Genomic DNA, 22,200 nt, shown 5'->3' with positions numbered 1-22,200 from the left:
TCTTTTACTGGCAATTCAGATGTTTTTTATCTCTAAGATAGCAGGTTGCCATCAGATATTTGGAGCATTAGTTTCATCTCATCACCAGCAGGATAAACAAAATAATGCTCCCCAACCTATAAATCTTTCTCCTGTCAATGTCTTAACAAATTCAAGACATATCAACTACTTGTACTGTCAGTATGGTAGATGGAGTACGAGTGCTGTCAATTTGTTGGAATAAACCATTCTCTGCACACAGGTCCCAGAATGCAGCTCATGTTTACCTGAAGCAAATAAAAAAAATTTGGTGAAATGAATATCTAACTCAGCAAAGTATAAATTGCAGGTCACAAAAATAGTATTTTCTTATTGCAGGGCATTTAAATGCTCTTAATTCATTTGCATCCCAAAGGATTAAAGTTATTTTAAAGAAATAGTCCCTCAACCTCTTGAGGTGCTGGATTCTGCTATTGTTCTGCCTAAGCTGATACAACTCAACTGGAAATAAAAATGTAACTTACAAAAAGAATATTTTCATTTCTTGGTTGCTATAATTTTCCAACAAAAAAATATACAGCTGTACTGTATTTCTCTGGGCACTCAAAGGAGAACAAAGACATGAATTGTAAGTGGGATGTAAGAATTTCCCAACACTAGGTGTTTGGGTTTTGTTGGTTTTATAGATGGAAAAATACAGACAATGAATAGCAGTAAAGTTCTGTTTTCTGGAACAAAACATGGAGCCAGCTTCCCAACGCATTTGCTTTTCTCAGAGAAATGAGGAAAGTGGAGCAATAGCAGCCACATCCTGTAGGTTCAATGGGCAGCAATGGTGCAGAGTCCTCAGTCATTTGGATGTTGTTATGGGAACCACAAAATCAGAGATCCAACAATTGCAGGCATCAGTAAAAAGCACCATTTTTCTCCAAATTCATTTTCGTTGGTCACTCTTCTCAACACTAAAATCAATAGGTACTCGATAAAGGAGCTGCATCCGCTCCTTTCCATGGGATGCAACCCATGGCTTATATTTGATAACAGACAAATCTAAAACCTTATTTCCTCTTCTGTGTGATACCAGCAAAACATTTTAATTCTACACTTGAACATAGCTTCCTAAATAACCTTCATTTGTTTTTTCTTGTTCTGAAATTAGAATAGTCTATGTAAAAATGACAGTCTAGCAATTAAGGCATTACTCAATATCAATGAGATTACAAGGATCAGATCTTTAGTATGTCTATTTGAGGCATGAATTTGCATGAAGTGGAATAAAATAAGCAAGAGTTCAACCAAACTGCTGAATACATACTTAACTTTAAATGCATTCTTAAATACTATGTAGCATTTAGATCACAAAAATATAACCAAGTCTTATTCTGCAGCAATATCCAGTTTACAAATTAGTGCCCTATAAAATCAATTTACAGTAACAGGCAGTCATAGTAAAACACAGGCAATATAGACTTTAATTAAAGCAAGACTCTAATGATGTCATCAGTAAACCACAGTTTGTGCTTTGCAAATAGCAATTGCTCACGAACTGCAGAATTATTAACTTAATCCTATTTATCTGCTCCTTGGTATAAAGTTTTCTTGTTTAAGCTGTGAGTTACAGTCCATCATGACTTTAAATAGCATAAGCATAATAGGGAGATCTAAGTTCAATCATAAATAGAGGCCAGTTTCTACTTCAGCCACATTGGAAATATTGAGTAACTGATTTCCCAGGGATGAATTGTAGAACAATTCAAAACACACAGAGTAGCAGAATTCTTATTAATTGCTCTTTCCCTTAAACCAGTATTGATTCCAAATGCTTACATATACTGGGACACATCTATGCATGAAAACTTCCTGATGTTCTGTGTATGTGTGAACATGTGTACAAACTTCACACTTTGTTAATTTTGTGTCTAATTAATGCACAACTTGCAAACCCATATCTTATAATTAAAGTTCTTTGTCATTAGAGACACACTGCTAAGACACTTCACAAATATGTCCAATTTCATCTGCAAAGAATGACAGACTAGAAGCAGCACATTAAGCAATTTGAAAATCATTTGGGAAAAAAATCAAAACTTAATTACAGAGTTCAAATTATTGAAATTGCTCATGCCAGTGTTAAAAAAAAAAAAACAAAACACAACAAACCCTCAAAATTCTCCAAGAGAAACTATTGACCACTCGTGTAAAGCCAATCTAAGAAATACAATTTGTCTTGAGGCTTTTCTTAAGAAAGCAATAATTTAAAACTGTGCTGGTCCCCAATAAGTAAGGCTCCAAGACAGTTTTGATCCATTGATGAATCCTTCCTAATATGTTCCCTGAGGTACAGTTTTCCTAAATCTATTAGACATTTACAGTCTTTCAGGATGTGCAGCCTGAGCTGCTCTATCACACTGTATTAACTTGACAAGGGAATGCAGTGCTATCTTTTATTTCCATGGAAAGAACTCAGCTTTGACCTTGGAACCACTAACAACAGTTTATTACCCCTAACCTTACTAGAGGGACATTCTGACATATTCCTGCAAATTATTACCCCAGGCATATGGTCCACATTAGATACATGGAGGAAGTTATATAGGGGGGTTACTCATGGCAAGATCCCAAATCTACTAAAAATCACAGAATTATTTCTACCTAATACCTAGTTCTCCAAGGAAAGGCAAAACAAAACAAAAGCAGTCCATGACGGTCTAGTAATTTATAAAACACAGTTACCACAACAAACCAACAATTCCCATTTGTTGCTTAGTGGCTTTCCTAGGCTATCAGCATGGAATCATGCTACTGACTCTTCTTGGAATCATAATGGATCTTGAACCCCAGATACAACTATTCCTCTGTCACTAAACACACTTGCATGTTTGTGGGGATAAAGAGAATGTCCAGGCCCCTCTCCCCTGCTGTGCAGTGGCCTCTGGAAGAGCACCCTGAGTATTACTGCACTGATAAAAGGATCCCAGCCACACTGAGCACAGTTGTAAACCCTCCTATGCAACAGATTTTGTGAGTTTATGCATCACAGTAAGTTTCCAGGAAAGAGTTATTTGTGCATTAATCTTCATCTTAATAACCCCTTTGCTCCAAATAAATTAGCTATACTTAGCTGTGTCATAAGACATTATACTGCAATGTGCTGGAAGGAAAGCTGCTCTTCCATTTTTCTTCTTCAGAATTACTCTCAGCTGCAGTGTTTATCAGGGAGCCAATGCAAAGTGTGACTATTCAGCACAGGGGCACAAGTCAAACAAGGGTTCTTTTTCACCCTTTTGATATTTTTCTGGAGACAAATTTATGGATATTACTTAAAAATATACCTTAAAGTAACTAAACCCACAATAATTCAAAACGCTTTGTAAGAGAAAAATTCTACATCTGAGGTATTTCAAGCAGAAATTTAAGATGTATTGTTCTTTCTTTGTTCAGAGGCTTTGTAATCATTATTTTATTGCATTTTAGGACGCCTTTAAATGAATTTTTGCCTATATAATGAACGCTAAGTGACTGGAAGCCCCTGGGACTTGTTAGAGATCAAGCAATAACAGCAAGCAAGGCACAATGTCTCCAACCAGCACACCAAGCTCTGCTCCAGGTGACATCCACGGAAAGTAGAAGTGTCTGCTTAAATTAAATCCTGCAGAGATATTCATCTGCTGCAAGTTAAGCATTTATATATTACTGCTGTAATATATAGGATTTGCCCCTTGCCTGGAGTACATGTACTAAGTCCTTGCAGTATTAAGGCTTTATTTTGGATTTATATCATTATGACAAAAGGCAGAATTAGTCTCAGTATTATTTAACACAGATATATATAGTGAAAGGAGAAAGGTCACAGCTATGAAAGCTTTGCTTGATCTACTTCAACTCCATGAGACTTCAAACACCCGTAACAGGATTCAGACTCCATCCAGGTATCCAATTGATTAAAGCTACTAATTTTGTAAAAAATTAATTACAACTGAATGAAAGAACTCTCTGAACATATGGTTTTGATTTTGCCAACATCCAAGGCCAATTTATTTCTTGTTAATCTATGTATGTAAGATGTCTGAGACAGAGTGTAAATCTCCTTTTGAAAAGCTGGAGAAAGAAAAACCAAGATGTGACATTGTTCAATGAATGTCACAAAGCAAAGTTTCTCTTGTCATATAAAAGAAGTATGGAGACTCCAAACTCACTTCTTTTTTGCCATGCATTTTACAAATAAATGAAATTGGAAACTTTTTTTTAAGGATTTAATTGCAAATATCCTTCCTTGCTGGCTTTGTTCTTGTCATCAAAGCAACTAACACATTTCATTGTTGACAAGTCTCTCAGAATTTGGAACACTTTCTGCTGTTTTTGTTTTCTTTCTCACACATTACAGAAATTCTTTGGCTGCTGCTATGATCAACAAAGATTGCTGGATTCAGGTGAAACCAAGAACAATCAACCACTGTGCAATAGCAAATTCCTTCCCTGTCTTCTCCCTAGAACTACTGAAGAGACTTCCATGGATAAGGTCAGAATTTCACTCCAGCTGGTGAAGCAGCTGTTTCTCTCAGGTTTGATGAAGCAATGTTCATTTATATTGCAAATTCCCAATAATTTTTAAAGCTAAATCATGTACACAAACGTAATTTTTTTAAGTGGGAATATTGACACAACTATTACTTCTATTGGAAAGCAATTTTGAACATTGAGAAAAATATAATCGGGAATAGCAAAAAGTCTATTTACAGATTATTTTCTAAATAAACAACATCTTCTACAGATAGAGAGGCCACTGCATGTCTAGGTAAAGTATGGGAAGACCAGTTACCAACTGGAATGGTCTGAGTGGGTGGATCAGGAAACCTAAGCTGCTGAACACTGGCAATAAATAAAACTACTTGAACTCGATGGTGATTATTTCATTTCAGATGTTAAAAATCTCTTAAATTCCAAACCCTAGCACACTAGAGTTCATATTACTCAAGAATTATGACATCCACAAAGGGATTTATCATTCTTCAGTTTATGTTCTCTAATTTCACACTTTCAGTTGCTTTAGCTGAGCTTTTTCAAGTGTCACCATAGAGATGAAAATTCACTGTTGACAATCTCTACTCTTATTTGTGGTCTGAAATAATTTAGCACCACTTTTAAACTGTGGACTTTTTTTTTACATCCCAAAGCATGCTTTTCCTGACAGATGAAAGATTTCTCAGAATGTCATTCTTCAGCAAGGATCCTAAATAACATCAGGTCTAAAAATAGATCTGACAAAGTTGCCCCAAACACACACTCCTTCCACACACCTTTCAACCCAAAGATTATTTTTGAAGTTTGCTTCAGTTTATCATTCCAATCTAAAGGGCTGAACATCAGATAACCCACTTGTTTTTAAAACCATAATCAGGCAAGACATTATGGCCAAATGAAGAACATTAAATGAAGCAATGGGGGATTATCTGTCAAGGCTGTGGTGTCACCCACAGCACCAGCATTCCTGTTCAATATCTGTTTTCCATAAAAAACAGATTAATCAGCACTGATTTTTAATTTTGTTTCTACTGTTTCATCTTAAGCAGTCTGTTGAGTGCATGGGAACTGATCTTCAATTAACATGTCTGGGATTACTTGTGGCGTCATTAACTTTAAAATCTTAACATGACATTGGGTTTTCCTTCCCAGTCTTCTGGAAATTTTATTGCTAAAGACACACTGGAAGTTCATAGAACTTGTTTGGCAGTTGCTTTAAGAATCCAGGCATTATGCAATATAATATAATATAATATTTGTATTATTTAAGCATTATAAATTTGAAGGTATTTTACATTCATCTCAGTAACTCTTTTAAAGTATTAATTTTGACTAGCAAAGAAATATATTGCTATTTCTCTACAAAATCCACCACCTCCCATCAGCTCCTTTAGCCATCTTTATTTTTATTTAAGCTTTTAAGGTTATAAATTTCATAACTGAGTTCAGTTGTGTCTAAATGAATCCAAGTTACAACTCAATATTGAAGTTCCACCTTTATCTACTTAATTTTTGCCCTTGTGAGTGGGCTTGAAAGGCTCCTCTATAAGTCTGTCAGGAAAGGCAATGATAAACATTCTCAGCAAAACAAAGGAGCTCTTATTCTCATCCTACACAATCTGAAATCCACAACAGTTCTGGGGAGAGGGGGGCAAATGATAACAACACGACTTCCTTTGGTTTTTTTCACCTTACCAGTAAAAATCAGAAGTACTGACACCAAAATGTGCAGGGCTGCAGCAGTTGAACAAACATGCTGGAACAGAATTAAGTTCCACCTCTAGGGAGATCCAGAATGAGCTGAGCTTTACTTTATTTCACTGTTAAGGCAACAGGAGTCCTGTTCTGATCACTGAGTGCTTCACAGAGCACGACACCTCACTCTGCAGGTTGTACCTGTTCCTCTTGCACCTATGGAGCCCTGTGGAGCTGCTCCCAAAGGGAGGTCACATTAGAGTCATCTTGGAATACTTAAAGATACACATACACAATAAGGAATGAGATCAGATTTGAATACTAATTGAAGATTTATAAATTTTTTTACAGTATATTCATTAGAAGAGCAAAGAGGCTGCAGCATTATTGTATTGCAAATGCCACTCAGTTTAGAGTTCATTGTTTTCCTTATTTCACTAAACTCATTACTAAACCAAAAATCTCAAATTTCTTGCTGTACTAAAACTCTGTTTTAGTAGGATCATATGTATAACTAAGCCAGCTACATGAGTCAAATCATATTACAGCTCACTAACAATTACTTTAAAAGTGTATTTATATTCATCTCATATAAGCATAGTGGGTTTCTTTTCTATTCCTGTGAATTATTTACAGCAGAAGTGTTGATACACGAAGCTGGGGTTTCATCAAACTTGACCTATGCGAAATGCAAGCACCTGATGGAGTTCTCTGAACTATTGATTCTGCTGCATCCATCTGTCTCACTCTCACTGTGTTCTGAGTACTCTCTGAAGAATAATGCTGGCATCTGTTTTAAGTATAAGCTTTCTAAATTACTGCATAGATGCATTACAGAGTAGTTAAGAAAAATCAATGGTTTCTATGTAAATAACCACAAAGCTTTCCTACTTCCTTTAAAAAATAAATTTCTTCAATAAAGTTTGTTTTATTTTATTTTTACTCCAATATTTCTCCTTTACATCAGCTATGCTGTCAAAGCTATCTTGATATTCTGCTGCTGTTTAAATTTATCACGGGTGTGAACTCCTTTGTTGTGGGTGTTTTCTTCCAAGGAATATGCATTTCATATTGTCTGTATTACTGAAAAGTAACAGTGAAAAGTGAGATTGAGATTCAAGACCTTAGCACACGTTTAAATACATTTTCATTGCTTTCCTAAAAATGGTGCAATGGTGTCACCCAAGTGGATCACTTAGAAAATATTTCAGATTAGCCTTTTAAAATAACATTTAATTGCTATGGAAATTAAGATAAAATGTCTGTAATTAGTATGCAGTCTTCCCTTCTGAGCACAGAGCAGCAATAATAACCTTGAGCTAAAGCTGTAAGAATGGTGAAATGTACTGTCCGTGCCCAAGCCTGTATTTCTACAAAATTAATTTCTGTTAGCAGAATCATGATAAGAGACCTGTGGAAAGGAAAGCTCTCCAGTGCTAATCTGAACTCTTGTCCTATCTTGAAAAGATTCAAAGATATATTATAATTGCTTTTGATCATCTTAAAAAAAAAAAGAATAAAAAAGAAAAAAAACTCGTAAGAAAAGGAAGAATTACAGAACTGAGAAGAAGCAGTCTAGAAAAAGCTGTTAAGCATGGAGTAGATGCCAGTACAGTCAGTCAAGAGAAGGGCTGAGCTGATGTACACAAAGATGCAGCCAAGGAGAACAGTGGTGACAAATAAATTATTTTGGCCGCTAAATATAAGAACCTGCTGGTCAGAATCTCTGCACAGATATCTGGCAAAACATATTTTGGAACAACATTAATTTTATGCCAAAATAGCAGTACTTGTAAAAACCATCTGGCACAATGGCTCACTCACATTAACCCTCTCACTTTATCGCCCTGAACCAAGTCTGGTCCATTTTTTATTTTTGTAAACCAGAGTTACAGAATCTAAAACTGACATCTCAGCTTCAGTCATCAATAAATCTGGAACATTCTTGGCTAAACAAGTGTTCAGGAGCAAAGGATTAATAAAGCCAAAATGTCCTTAAAAGACAAGCATGGTGTCATTATGGCAGAAAAGTATCTGCTGAAATCCCCATAGTGGCAGGTTCCCCTGGATTTGAATCCTAATTTAAACTACTATTCATCAAAATATATTCACATCCTATGGAGGAAAAAATAATCTATAGCTAAGGTGGCAAATCACTGCAAATAGCTTCTATTTATTCTTTAAACCTCACTTTGCCATTTTTTATATGATGGACAAATTGTAGACTGTGGCAGCAGCAACATGGCTGAGATGTTCAGTTTTCTCCCCTTTAGTGAGTGGAACTGCTCAAGTCCTTGTGGTAATTGTTTCCATCCTCCTTCTTGTTATCTGTTTGTCACACTGGCATTTTGCTTTTAAAGCTTTTCCATTTGAGTCATGTCAATCAAGTCAGAAAAATGCAGGGTTGTAATAATGAACTAACTCGTCACATCTAGCACTTTGCATTTCTCAATTACAGGATCTCAGAATATGCTATTTTTTAGAATGTGATCTCTATGCATACACTTAACACAGTTCTTCACTGTAATGGAGGAATCACATCACAAAGTGTTCAATGGATGTCTTTGCTTACTTAAGATGTTTATACTGCATCTGAAAATACCCTTGATAAATCAGTTTTCTGCACTGCTCAGGGACTGCAAGAAAGTTATTTAGGTCTTTATAATATTTTTGTGAATAAGGATATGGAAGACAATAACCAGTTCACTAATGACTAAACTAGCACCCTCTCTGGGAGAAACCATGGGCATATTACAGCTTCCCTTGATCAGGAAATTCAGAAAATTGTAATCAACAGAAATCACAATGGATCTCACATGGGGTACAAGGACTTGAGCTAAGGATTTTGTGGGTTTTTTGTTTGTTGAGTTTTTCATATCAGAGTTATTGAAAAATGGAAAACACCATGAAATCTAATTTCATTTCAAAGTGTTTAACATTTTATGTCCTGCCTGACACATGTCATGCAGAACCAGTACTTTTACTGTTGTGAATGGGCTTTGGTTTAGTTCCAGGAAAAAAAAAAAAAGAAAAAAAGGATGGAGGGAAATAATACTGTACTTCCTACAGTCTGATGTATTCTCTGGAAGTCTTCTGCCTAGTGTGATCAAGTGTAAGCTGATGCATTAATGCATTTTACTGGTAATATTCAGCTGCTATTCAGTAGATTTCTTTTGAACTTATGGTTTCAGATTCTGCTTCATTTAGTTTTTCCTGATCAGCTAGAAAGTTGAGAAAGTCCCCAAGATGGCACTCCTCAGTACAAAGGTTAAGTTCAACTGAAACATTCAGTCTTTGTCCGAAGTCTGCCCCAGTATTTATGGGCAATTTCAGACAATTCTCAAAGCGCTCAGGTCACTCGTGCCTGGGGCATCATCAGAACCATGAAAGGGCGATCCCATGGCTGGGTAGCCCGACCCGCCGCTGTTTGAAGGCACAGACTTCTTAAGAGAAGATCTCTCTCTCCATTCTAGCCCAACTTGTCTGGAGTAGAATCATTAGAGCCCCTGTAGACTTCCTCTGGGAGGCTCTGAGAATGTTTTCAAAGTCTACATTTCAAAAACGCAGAACCTGTTGTCTTGATCCTTTATGTTACTTTGCTAACTCTCTGCTCCATAAAACACAGCAGGGCAACATGGCTGGGTCATTGTGAATTTCTTCTGATGGCTAAATGAGAAAGCCTATCGTTACCTAGGGATAATACAGGAGGTGGGATAATTCAGAAGCCACGTTAGCTTCTTGTCCTGACGGCACACGCATTGCTTCCATCAGCCTAACTGTATTTGAGCATGAATACAGACGTGTTACAGCTCTAGCAGGATCCTTCTCAGGCTCATAAAAGCCATGAAACATTTCAATATATTCATTCTGCCCTCAACTTCTACAGCTGTGCCTTAGAACTGCACCTCGCCTGTTCCCACACTCCTGAGCACAATCATATTAAGCAGCAAGCAAAGGAATTTAACTCTGAATTTGCTCGCATTTCTGAATTTAAAATCAGACGTAAGAGGTACATAAATCTAATTCTAATTTCTTTTATGTAAATTCAAACCACATGGAGAAAACAAAAATTCGTCATTCTGTTTGTTTGGGGGCTTTATAAACTGACACCATATTAAGTTATTTAAGGCCAGTAAAACTTAATGGGAGTTATTCTTGCTCTTGCAACAGTGTTTGCTGCAGGAGATACTTCCAGAAGTGTGGTGAAGTCATTGCCTAATGTCTCCCCTGAGACTTCCAGCATATAACGGGAGACTTTTTCCTTCTCTTCCAACGTTTTTGATTGACGTAGAAGCATATTTACTTGATAAAAGCAGAGCAGCTGGCTAGTGTCCCTCGGGAATACACCCTTGCTAGGGAAGGTTTTAGCCCCCTCCCAAAAGTTCATTGAATTCAGGTTGATTTAATATGCTGAAAAACCTTCCCATTTGAAAGAAAGTTACTTTCTACTTGCAAAGTCATTGTTTTCTAAAGCACTGTCCCCCTTGGGAGAAAAGAAAAGGCAATATAAAAACCCTCTGGGACTATCATGTGATAGTCAATAAATTGCTTGTCCTGAATTTTGCACTTTAAGCTTTTGAATGACGGAAAATGGAAGTGTAGGAACAACCCATGGAACAGTTTTCAGGGTACCAACAAGATCCATACCTTCTATCCAAGGACTTAAAAATAGTAATTGTTCTACATTACTTATGAAGAAGACCTTACTAGAATATCAACTTTTATTTTGCCTGTTATAGTGTTCATATATGTCTCCATTTAATTTTCAAAGGTTTTGGTAAAGACTTTTGCTTTACCAGTTAAATTTTCCAGGTGGAGTAAGTCATCAACAAAGAAAGTGTGCTGTTGAGAAATATCACATAAAAAATCACTGATTTTTTTTAATAGATATTAGAGAATGCAGTATAATTATTTGGCTTACAGGACTAAACCAGCCAAACAAACCACAGCAATTACCTGGCTAAAAACCATCACGTTTGCCATAATCTAGATCCCAGCTGGGTACCACCCATCAATGACTGTGAGAAGCAGAGACTACATGAGGACATACAGCAGGTCCCAACAACTTGCTGCGGTGCTCAAAAACAAACAAACAAACAAACAAATCGAACAAACCCCTCAGCAAACAAGCAAAACTTTAAAATCATATAAAATTATTTGCATATAAGAACGCTCCATCTGTAGGACATTAGCTAATTCCAAATGCTAAGGAGTCAATAAACTGTACCCCAGAAGATATAAAAGAAGATTAGAAGATTGTAAAAAAACATTGGTGAGATTTTCCAGTGGAAGTAATTCCATGATTTCACTTTCTTGGCTAGAAGGCTGCCTTTCCTTAAATGGCCTCTCTTTGGTAGTGGAGCCTTTTCTTCCTTTCTCTTTTGTCTCATTATCTCACCGCATTTACACCTCATTTCAAAACGCAACCGTCATCGATAAAAAATACTTTAAACCTTCTTTTTTCCCACCTTTAAATATAACTATGTTGCTCCTTTTGTTCCTGTGTTTACTTCTAAAATTCCTGAAAACCCATCCCGTGCTTTTTTCTGTCTTTATGACCGTCAGATTTGTTGTTTCTGCTTTTTCAGGTGGGCGAGCTGTTCTCCTACCAGTATTCTGCTGTGTGTTTAACTGTTACATGCATGCAGGAGGAAGAAGTGGTAAAAAGCTTTCACTAATCTAAATAATAAGATTTCAGATATTTTTTTCAGATATGAACACTGTTAAGTACGTTTACTGCAACCAAGGTAAACAGAAAAAAACCCCGAATCATGAATATTGTCTTCTTAGACGTGCTTGTTGTTAAAAATAAAAGAACAAACTGCAAACATTTCACCCAAAATGTCAAGTGTGAACGACGTCATATTTAAATAAGAAAGCGAGGCCTGAGTGATGAAAATAGGTTACTTTCCTGTGTTTATGTTTGTAGATTAACTTCCGATGCTCATGTTTGCATGCTGAACAGATTTAAAGGGCTACAAGGAAAACATATCAATTTCAAAGTGAAACAAACTTCCATTGAAATTGAGCAATGTTACAGAAATGAGCATTTCTCCTTTGCAGCACCTTGGTTTCAACAGTCTGACAATGATTCCTCCAGCAGACTTTTCACAATACTCTCATAACCACTGCAAACTGCCTCCCTTAGAACTTACGAGGAAGCACCGAGGACTTTTTTAGATATCAAACTGAATTTGAAATCTTAAACTGAAATTTCCGTGAGCAGCCCTATGTTCCTTTGTTAACAGTGTTTAAAAAAAATACCAAAACAAAACTGCCCAACACACAATTAAATATATTTTCCATTTCCAGTTAAGGCAAATCAGTCCCACCCAAAATTACTGGTTAAAGAAAAAGAGGGTTTTTTTTCATGCTGCAGTATAATAACTACTGTTAATGGTGCAATGGGAGTTACAAACAGATTGTTACTTCCTTGAGGTCAGTTCTGAACACAATCTGGGTTCAGTTTGCATTGTTCTCAAAGCGGACGCATTGCAGGGAAAATCATAAGCACCAAGTCCTGATATGTGTAGATAATTATTAATGTGGTCTACGCACAAAAAAAGGAAAGTGTGACGTGACAGGCACAACAGAATCACTATTTTCACTCTATTTACCACAAGGAAGAGGTGGCTGGTGAATACAGCTCATATCTCATACCAGGAAAAGGTGCCACAATAAGGAGAATTTGAGTACAGCAACTCGCACACAGGAACAAGCTGGCACAGAGAGGGATAAAGGGTGGGCAGACAAGAGATGTCATAAAACTTAATAACCTGTTGGATACTAGAAGCAGCAGGGACTGGCGTAGGAGGGAATCTGGCAGACAGATGTACCTGGGAGATACAAAGGGAGGGTCAGGAGGAAAAGCTGCCCTGCAGCTCTGGATGCTGATGGATGGAATGGCTTGGATAGGGAGGCAGCTGAGGGCCTGTGTTGGGCACAGGAGACACTGCCCGGGAACCAGGGAAAGTGTTCCCCTGTGCTGGGGTGCAAACTGTGACGCTGCTTTACCTTCTTGAATGCTGTAAAATAACACAGGCTTGAAAAAAGGTGTTTTCTTGGGTAACACACCTGTCAGACACCCATCACACCGACTGTTAATAAAAGGGGAAAATGACCTTCTGTTTGATGTGATAATACACAGTGTTTGCCGCACGGCTCCATCATCACACACCGCCTCTCAAAAAGGCAGAGGGAGCAGGAGCCAACCGGCACCCTCGCTCCCCTCCACGGGGCACAACCGCACCGCGCTCCGGAGCGCGGCAGCACCGCACAGCCCAGCGCGCAGGGACGGGGTTAACTCGCACCTCGGGGCTCCCTTGGCTCTGTCACCACATTCCAGCTCCTCGTCCTCCGGCGCACGGGAAGCGCGGCCGCCGCGGGGCGCGCCCGGGATGAGGCGGCGGCGGCCCGGCCTGTCCGGGCGGGCCCGGCGTGTCCCCGCCCGCGGCACCGCCGCGCGGGCATAGGGGGCGCTGTTAGCGCGGGGACGCGGCGGCGGAGCGCCCCGCCGGGACCACGGGGACGGGGATGGGGATGGGGATGGGGACGGGGATGGGGACGGGAACAAACGGCGGGGACCGCGGGCCGTGTCCCCTCAGGGCCGGCGCGCGCCGTGGGGTGTGGATGGGGCAAAGGGGGGCGCGAGGCACAGCCCCGCTCGCGCCTTTGCGCGGGCGCGCGCGGCCCCTTGCGCGAGCGGCCCCTTGCGCGCGCGCGCCGCCCGCCCCACTCTGCCGCCCAATGAGCGCCCCGGCCGGAGGGAGCGCAGGTCCCGCTGCGCCGGCGGCGTGAGGGGAAGGGGATGGCGGTGCTTGTGTCCCCCCTCCCGCCGCTGCGGAACCTGCACTGAAATAGCCCCCCGGCCCCGCACCGCCCAGTCCCGGCAGTGGCACACGCGTACAGATACACACGCGTCAAGATAAACACACACGCACACACATCCCCACACACCCGCGCAGGATGCGCTCCCCCCCCCCCGCCCCCGGCCTTCCCAGCCCAGACACGTCCCCGCTAGCGAGGTGTAGGTCAGGGGAAGGTGGGCTGAGGCGCTGTGGGCGGGAGAGCCGTGCGGGGAGCCGGGAGGTGAACCAGCAGCGCCGCTGCCGGTTCGGAGGGAGCTGAGGGGGAGCCGGGACGCGGGGCGGGGACGCCGAGGTGGGCGCGGGGGGATGGCGGGGGGCGCGGGCAGGGTCGCGCCGTACCGCCGCCTCAGGCGGTGAGAAAAGTTGAGGCGGCTCTCGGGGGCGGGGGCGAGCTGGCGGGGCTCGTCTTTGATCAACTTCGCGCTTAGGTGCTTTGTTTTTAACTCGCCTTTATCATCGTTGCACTTCTTTTATAACTACTCCTATCCTTTCTTTTAACAAGGGGGGGAGGGAATCTCCCACGAAAGTTTTCCTTTCACGGAAGGCGGGACTGAAACAATACCCCGATGCTTTGTTCAAATATAAAACCTCCAGCGCTTGCTTTCCCTTTCCCTTTCCCTTCTCTTTTTTTTTTTTTTTTTTTTTTTCGGTTGGGTTTTATTGCCGCCGCTGCCGCTGTTGTGATCGCGCTTTCCCCCTTGTGTTTACAGCGCTGTGAGGGAGAGACGCTCGGAGGAAGGACCGGGATCCCTGGGCTGCATCAGCGCGGAGAGCAGGAGCCCGGCTCAGCAGAGCTGGGAGGATTTCACCTTGTTGCTGTTTGTTTCGGGAGATTTTCGCTCCCCCCACCCCGGACACTGTCCAGCTGAGGGTTTGCTTCCTCACTGCGTCCACAACCGGCCAGAGAAAGAGCGCTTTCTCTGTTAGAGGTGATTTTTGTCGTGGTCTCCCTGCAATGAAGGGATCGGCACTAGCCTTCGAGGAGGGAGACAGGATCAACTGAGGTTTTCCCTACCTCCGGCTGAACGTGAGGAGTTCAAGTGACACTGGCACCGGCCTGTGGCTGACTGCACAGCGAGCTGGAATCACAGCCGGAGCTGCTCGATTTACCTGCTCGAGGACCCTTCAAACCCTTCTATTGACGGTAGAGATTTGTATTCCAAGGAAAATCGGATTAATATAAACTATGCAGAGCTTTGCGGGGATATCAGGAGACTACCCTGTCTGCATGGCTAATCTTGAAATTGTCTGAAATAAATCCTTAGCGCAAGGAATAACGAGATACTTTCAATTAGTTTTATTTTTTTCCTTGTCGCTTTTTCCCCCCCCCTTCTGTGAGAATTTTTAACACTTCCATCGGAGGGTTTGTACAGGAGAATGGGACACATGCTGGAGAACTCACCACGCTCCACAAAAATGATGGGGGTAACAGTTTCCATCACTGTTGCGGTATAAAAGGTTCTCTTTGGATTGTCTGCTGGTGGCTGCTAAAATGGATCAGTTTCTCCCTGTTCCTGTTTGCGATGTGCTGAAGGATCCGGATTTACTGAAATACTGACGCCAAATGAACTTACTCCCTCTCTGCTGAAAGCATCGGATGTGACAGTGCAGAGAAACATGTGTTTCACATTTCTGACTGGTTGTTTTGGTGCAATCAATACCTCCACAAGAAACATTGACTTAGGTGGCGACTGTCATAGCGAGAGGCACACGGAGCGCTGCTCCCGGCTTGCAGGCGGAGCGAGCACAAATCAAAGAGCCCGCCGATCCTGGCAAGTGGGGGCTTCGCTTCCCCCCACAGCGCGGGGCACAGGCTCCCGACCCTCCTCAGAGAGCCCGGCCCGCGGGTGCGGAATGAGCGATGACCAAAGCGCTGCCAGGAGTGGCAGCCAGTCGGATCGGATGGGCATCAGTGAGGCAATACCCGTTGAAAGAAAGGTGGATCGCGAAATTATTGCCCGAAGGAATAGCAGGCGAGGCGGAATGATGATAAAGTTAAACTTCTGTTTCATCTTCTGTCGGGGATGGTGGGCGTTTCTGTTGCTTCAGCTCCACATGTTGCAAGCACTGGCACAAGGTAGGGCTAGAGACATTTTTGTTTATAGAAATGCTGCATCTGCCTTCTGAGAGCAAGGGAATCTTGCTCGGGTACAGACAAACCCTTTTACTTTTATCCTTATCAGAGATAAACTGCAGAATTCGCACTGAGCTGATTCATGTAGGAATGGTCGTTTCTTACACACAATCGTTTCTTTATGGAGCAGGGATTTGCAAACTGTACCTTCATGTTTCTCTCCCTTTCTAGTCCTATCCTTATCCTATCCCAACCTCCCACGGAGAATCACAGTCCTGCTTTTTAAATGTACTTAAATGCATCCGTGCTGTTCTTTCAGGCAGCAAAAGAGTTAACTGCTGGTTTTATGTGTGTGTGTCTCTGTGTCTGTGTGTGTGTGTTTAAAACCACTGTGCTCTGAGATAAGTTATTAGGAGAAAGGGAGTCATAAATCCTCCGACTAGAACTAAACCAGGCATGTAAAAGGAATTCTTTAAACATATGAGCACTATTCTATGTGAGCCTCGGTCTCAGCATTGTTCATTTCTTTTGGATTGCCAAGTAACATTTACCCGAGACAAAAACTGCAATTGATTCGTATCTGAGCATTTCCACATCAGAGATCCTTGCAGTCAAATGAGTCACTTGTAAACGAAGGGTCAGAGTCGACCAATAGACTTTAAATACCAAGTGTCAGTCACTTTGCATGTAAATTCCCTTCTCAAAAAATTGCCAAATGTAGCTTAATTCTTAATAATCCTTTGACAGAGTAAACAATAAATGGCAGGCAGAAGCATTACAGTTGGCTGCGCCAAATAACACGCTGAACAAACGCAGCTTTCACTTTCTTTGCTGGGTTGAGTTTTATTGCTGTGTGCATTGTCTGGCTGAAGTGGGGTGTGCTGGACAATGCAGAACTGTATCGAGTGGGACCAGGAGTTAGTTATTAAAGCGGAAGTTAATACTCCATGAAGGGGAATACTCTTTGTGGTTTAGCTCTTTGTTTTCAAGTATTTCACAGGGAACAACAGTGCATTCAGTTGTAATAAGTGGATGGGGCTCATGTGTTGAGGAAGAGGAGTTGGAAGCCAAGTCTGCTGTAGTTTGTCTGCTCTGGGTTTACTGCTGCATCCTCGGAAAGTTTGGAGCCGCAGGATACAGAAGAGATTTAATCCAGTGTTTTACATGGACTCCACCCTCATAAACCTTTCTCAGTGCTTTGTTTATGCTGTCACTGCTATTCCCAAATTACTTCTGCTGAGGCCTGCAAGCCCTAACAGGGTATTGTTATCCTGAAACAAGCCATACCTGACATAATTATCTCTGCAAATTAAAATTCACGTCACTTTTTGCTTTTTCTCTTTTGGTAGTTGTTGTTGATAGGTGCCAATATGATGCTTCATGTTGGCAGATAAATGCTGATGATTCTTGCTGCTTACCTAAAAAAAAAAAAAACAAAACAAAAAAAAGATAGTTTTAGGTGCCAGGGATTCAGGAATCACTTTAGGTGCTAGTTTTTCTATGGTTAGTAGTAAACTAGCCACCTTACTGGATTAAAAGTGTATTGAAACTTTTGTTTAGCGCATAGTAGAGCATAATTTTTCAATCGCTTATTTCAGATTACTCAGCATTTGCAGTAGTGTCAATTTCAGGTACTGTGTATCTCAGGGAGTTCTGTAGTGTATACAAACTATCCCCCCAAAAAGTCCTTACACCAAGTTAGTTTTAAGTAACTAAGAGTACTTAAGGCAAGGAGCGGAAGGGAAGAGAATAAGATATATTATTTATGAAAAATATTGGGGCAGATAAAGCTATGAAGTGTAGAAGACATGAAACAATGAAAGATAAAACACTTATGTAATGCAGAAACAAAATACATTGTAATTTTTATATAATGCTGAAGATTAGTTAGTCCTCTTAAGAATTATTTGACACAAAAACCAGTGTGGTGGTCTTGATGTAGAGGGCTTTTATTGCAATTTCACAAAATTTGAATTAATTTATAACTTATGGTTCTTTTTGCACTCGGAATTCTAATGGATTCTAAGACATTCATCATTTTTATGCAAAAATTTACTTTAGAAGATGACAATATAAAAGTCCTTCATGAAAATGGAAATTCTGTCACAGAAGTTTCTAATGGAATGATGTGGTCATATGCATGAGAGAATTACATGACTTCAATCTTTTTATAAGATAAAAAAATGAACATTCTAAATATGTGGGCCATGGCTCTTCTGAATGAATCACAATACAATGCTATAACCAGCTAATGTTTCCATAATAACTATTCCAGCATTAAAGACAGAAGAAGTATTTCAGGCATACTGAAATGCAGGTTCTTCATTCCTAGGAAACAGATCAGGTAAAGTTGTTGAGATGAAGTATCTTATACTTCAAGGTGAACAGAAGAAATGAGTTTCAGCTGCAACAGGTTGGTTGAGTATTCTCTAAACTTGAATGATCATCCATGTGAAAGCTGATCTCATGGTGAACTGTAGACAAAACCACTTGTAAATTCATTTTGTGCTTAGGTCTTCACCTGTTCTGTCTTCTGATAGTTGCATTACATATTTCAATATAAAATTTATCTGCTTTCTTTTTCCTTTTTAAAGTGAGTTTAATGAGTCTAAAATGTCCATTGGGTTGTTGTCCTGAGTAACGAAGGGTTCTCTTTGAACCTTAGTGTTGGTGTGCATGGTGGGAGTGACTTTCAGGGTACAGAAGACAAAGGCTGTGGCCTGTCCCAGGCTGGGAATGGAGCTCCCACTCCTGTGAGGGCCAGGGCTCTGCACAGGGCCCCCTCACACTTGGGGTGTGTCTGCACTGGCCCAGCTCAGAAAAATTAACCTGTACGAGTCCCCAAACTGTTGCACTCTCCATTGTTTGCTCAGCTCTCTCTGCCTGCTGGCCTCTGCCACCAGCCCTCTTTTCATGGCATTTTTATTAAATGATGTACGAGATGCTAGTTAGCCTCAAGTCATCGTGTGTCATCAAACAGTGATGAGATGCTAATTGATAATCACTATAATTATCAAATTAGACTTTGTGAGGTGGTGGTAGGAGTGAATCATTTGGCCCCAGTGGCTGCCTACTGCACTTGGAGGAACATCCTCCTGCAGAGTCTGGCTCAGGGGTCTGCATGCCTGGGCAGAGTCCTGGGAATACACAGAGCTCCTGCAGCTTTGGAATTTATTCCTTATGTATGAGATTAACAAACACGGATGCCTACTGAGGTACAAAATGTTTACTAAACTACTGGAATATTTGTATGGAAATAGAAAAATTCTGCTTATTTAAAATAGGCTGCAAGTTGCTAGAGGCTACTCTACAAGCATCTGAATGGATTTAAGTGCCTTCCCAATGTCTATCTTTTGTTGAGGAATCGAAGAATACTTTGAAATTATATTTCTTTGGATTGATAGCTGTTGTTCAGAAAGATTTTAAAATAGATAAAAGAAGAGCAAAGCTTTAAGCTTCTCCAGCAGAAGCCTGGTATCCTTAAATGTTAAGAAAGAGAAGCTTGTCTGATTTTTCTTAGTTTTATGGCAATGGAACTGTAATCTTTTTATGCTACTTAATCAAATCTGTATTCAGAATTCTACAAATACCTGAATGTACATTTAACGTGATATTGATATGCATTATGCTTTGAAAGAAGCCATGACCCAGTAGAGAGATGAAAATGTTTCTGGGGCCCAACTTCCTTAATTCAAATATTTGATCTGGTGTATTATAAATATGCTGAGTGTAAGAAGCCTTTTCAAGCAAATTTCAAATTGCATTAGGTGCAGAGATGATAAGCAACTGGCATATAGAGTATTTGGTTGTTAGGAGGATGGAGAGATGGTACAATGTTAGGGCAATACCTACTGGAGAGTGAAAAAGATTATGAATTAAATGTAGAAGGAACCATTTCTAATTCCAAAAGACTGTTACTCTTTATTGGAAACTAAAGATTTTTTCTTGGGTTTGCCTTTTGTGTTTCTTTTCTTTAGAAGAGCATTTTAAGTATGTGCTAGTTTTAAGCAGTTGGCTTTTTTGTGTATATAATTATAATAATTAAGCAATTGATTTGGAGGAGTAGATCCAGTCTAAATAGAAGTGGGGTGGAGATCGTTGGCATTTTCTGTGGCCAGATCATGCGACTTCTCACTCTCTCTGCTGTGGTAACTCTTGGTTTGCTTTATATGTTTATGTTTTGCTGGAAAAGTACCTATTCTTAAGACTTCTTACAGCCAGTTCAAAGAGCTGTGAGCACATAATATTAACATTCCAAGTGCAGAGTTTCACATGGTTCCTTGAGAGTGCAGTGTAATGGTCCTGTTAGAGCTGAAGGGAGACCATAAGTAATGGGTGTTTATTATCATTGTGTTCATGCACTGCCAGGAGATGCTCAGAGCAGGAATGGCCTGGGTGTGGAGAGAGGCTGTGGTAGCTCTGCTCTGTGGCTTTCACCTCACTTAAGAAGAACATAAGGCAAATCTGTGTCTTTGAAAACTTGTTCTGGAAGGTTCTGCCATCTCTATGCGTAGTCATGTATTTTGAATAATGAAGGCAAATGTTGTCCAATATTTTAAAGATTGCTTAAACTTAGAAATACTAAAAAACAATCTCAAATGAGTTATCAGGAATCTGTTAAGTGAAGGGATTGGGCTTTTGTAGAGCTGAGAGGGATTTCTCTTATTGTCTTGTTCTTATCACCATACACATACAAGGCTGGAACACATTCTTGACTCCAAAGATTTCCATGCATTTATCAACTTTCTGTACATCTTTACCTGAACATCCCATTCTGGATGGCCTGGTTATTTGGTCCAGCTGGACCTTTGTGCTGTGATGAGTTTGTGAACTGACTAGAGGCAGTTAGAGTCCTCATAGAGCAAAATCTTGCTCCTGCTGAGTTCATTACAGAAATAAGCCTTTCCTCCTCCCTCTGCATATGTACATACATGACAGGTATTTAAATAGCTTTTAAGGAACAAATTGATGATATGTTGATATTTTCAAGATTGTGTTTTCTTGAAGTTAAAACATATGAAATAGAACAGATTTCCTAAGATTTGTGCAGAGATTATAAAATGCCAGAAGTAAGGTACCTTTGCATCTTTAATACAAATTATTAATACATAGACATTATGATTAAGTTTAAATTATTATTTTTCCTGTCTACACAGTCAGAACTGAGACTGAGTGCTGCCCACTACTCAGTTTTTCAGTATTTTGTTTCCTTGTCAGTGCTTGGCTCCATCTTTCATTTGCTTGAAATCTTTTAAATTCAGCACAAGAAGACTTTTGTGTGAACCAGAGGAAGAACAGTTAGCAGCTATAGCATGGCATTGGATTAGACTACTTACAGTTATTACAGCTGGAGAGCAAGTAATTGGTGAGGTTTGGGTTCTATTTCTGACTATCAAGTGAGTATTTTCTAGTGAATAAAGACTCTTCCATGCACATGCCTCAAACATGACCCTTCACCATGCACAGAGCTCAAGTAGAACAAAAATGTAACTTCATGGAAAGGCCTGTTCCCAAAGAACTTGGGGTTTCTGAAGTTACATCTGCCCCTGGAGTCAAGACTTTGCAATTCCTTTAACAGACATGGCCCTTGGAATGCCACAGGCCCAGAAGGTTCAAAGGGTGACACGGCTGAGAGGGGAGGAGCCTTTTATTTTAAAGTGATCCCAACTTCATTGCTTTTAAACATATGTGACTGGGTTTGTAGGATCTGCTCATGGCACAGATTCTTGACTTCTAGATGTATGTGATACTTGTGTATCATATCTTGAGCATTTGTATTTTTAGTTTACGAAGATTTTTTTTGTTCTGGCTTTGCTACAGAAAATAACAAATTTATTCCTAGAATAGACACTGGTCTGTTAGTAATTGTGTTTTAGCAGTGAAATGCCTCTGAGGTGCAATACAAATGGCACCCTCACTAAGATTAGAAATTTGGATCTAGGCTTTTTAAGGGGAGCGTTTTTAATGTTCAGCTGTTTGGCTCCCTGGACCAGCACAGACTTGGGTCACACAGGCATCAGGGACAATGCAAACAAGGTGACAGGACCCGGCTGGGCCATGACC

The 22,200-nt window shown here is 40.4% G+C and overlaps 1 protein-coding gene across 1 annotated transcript in view; it reads left to right on the top strand.

The window, feature by feature from the left end:
- The first annotated feature begins 14,814 nt into the window (after positions 1–14,814).
- Positions 14,815–22,200, top strand: part of SDK1 (sidekick cell adhesion molecule 1) — a 382,049-nt gene continuing 374,663 nt past the window's right edge. The window contains exon 1 of the mRNA XM_059484654.1: positions 14,815–16,140. Coding sequence (XP_059340637.1) covers positions 15,681–16,140 — 460 coding nt within the window. The 5' untranslated portion in view covers positions 14,815–15,680. The remainder of the gene's footprint in view (positions 16,141–22,200) is intronic.

This window comes from Ammospiza nelsoni, chromosome 17 (genome assembly GCF_027579445.1).
Source record: "Ammospiza nelsoni isolate bAmmNel1 chromosome 17, bAmmNel1.pri, whole genome shotgun sequence".
NCBI lineage: Eukaryota > Metazoa > Chordata > Aves > Passeriformes > Passerellidae > Ammospiza > Ammospiza nelsoni.
The sequence above is the reverse complement of the archived record's forward strand: the minus strand, read 5'-3'. Positions and strand labels throughout refer to the sequence as shown.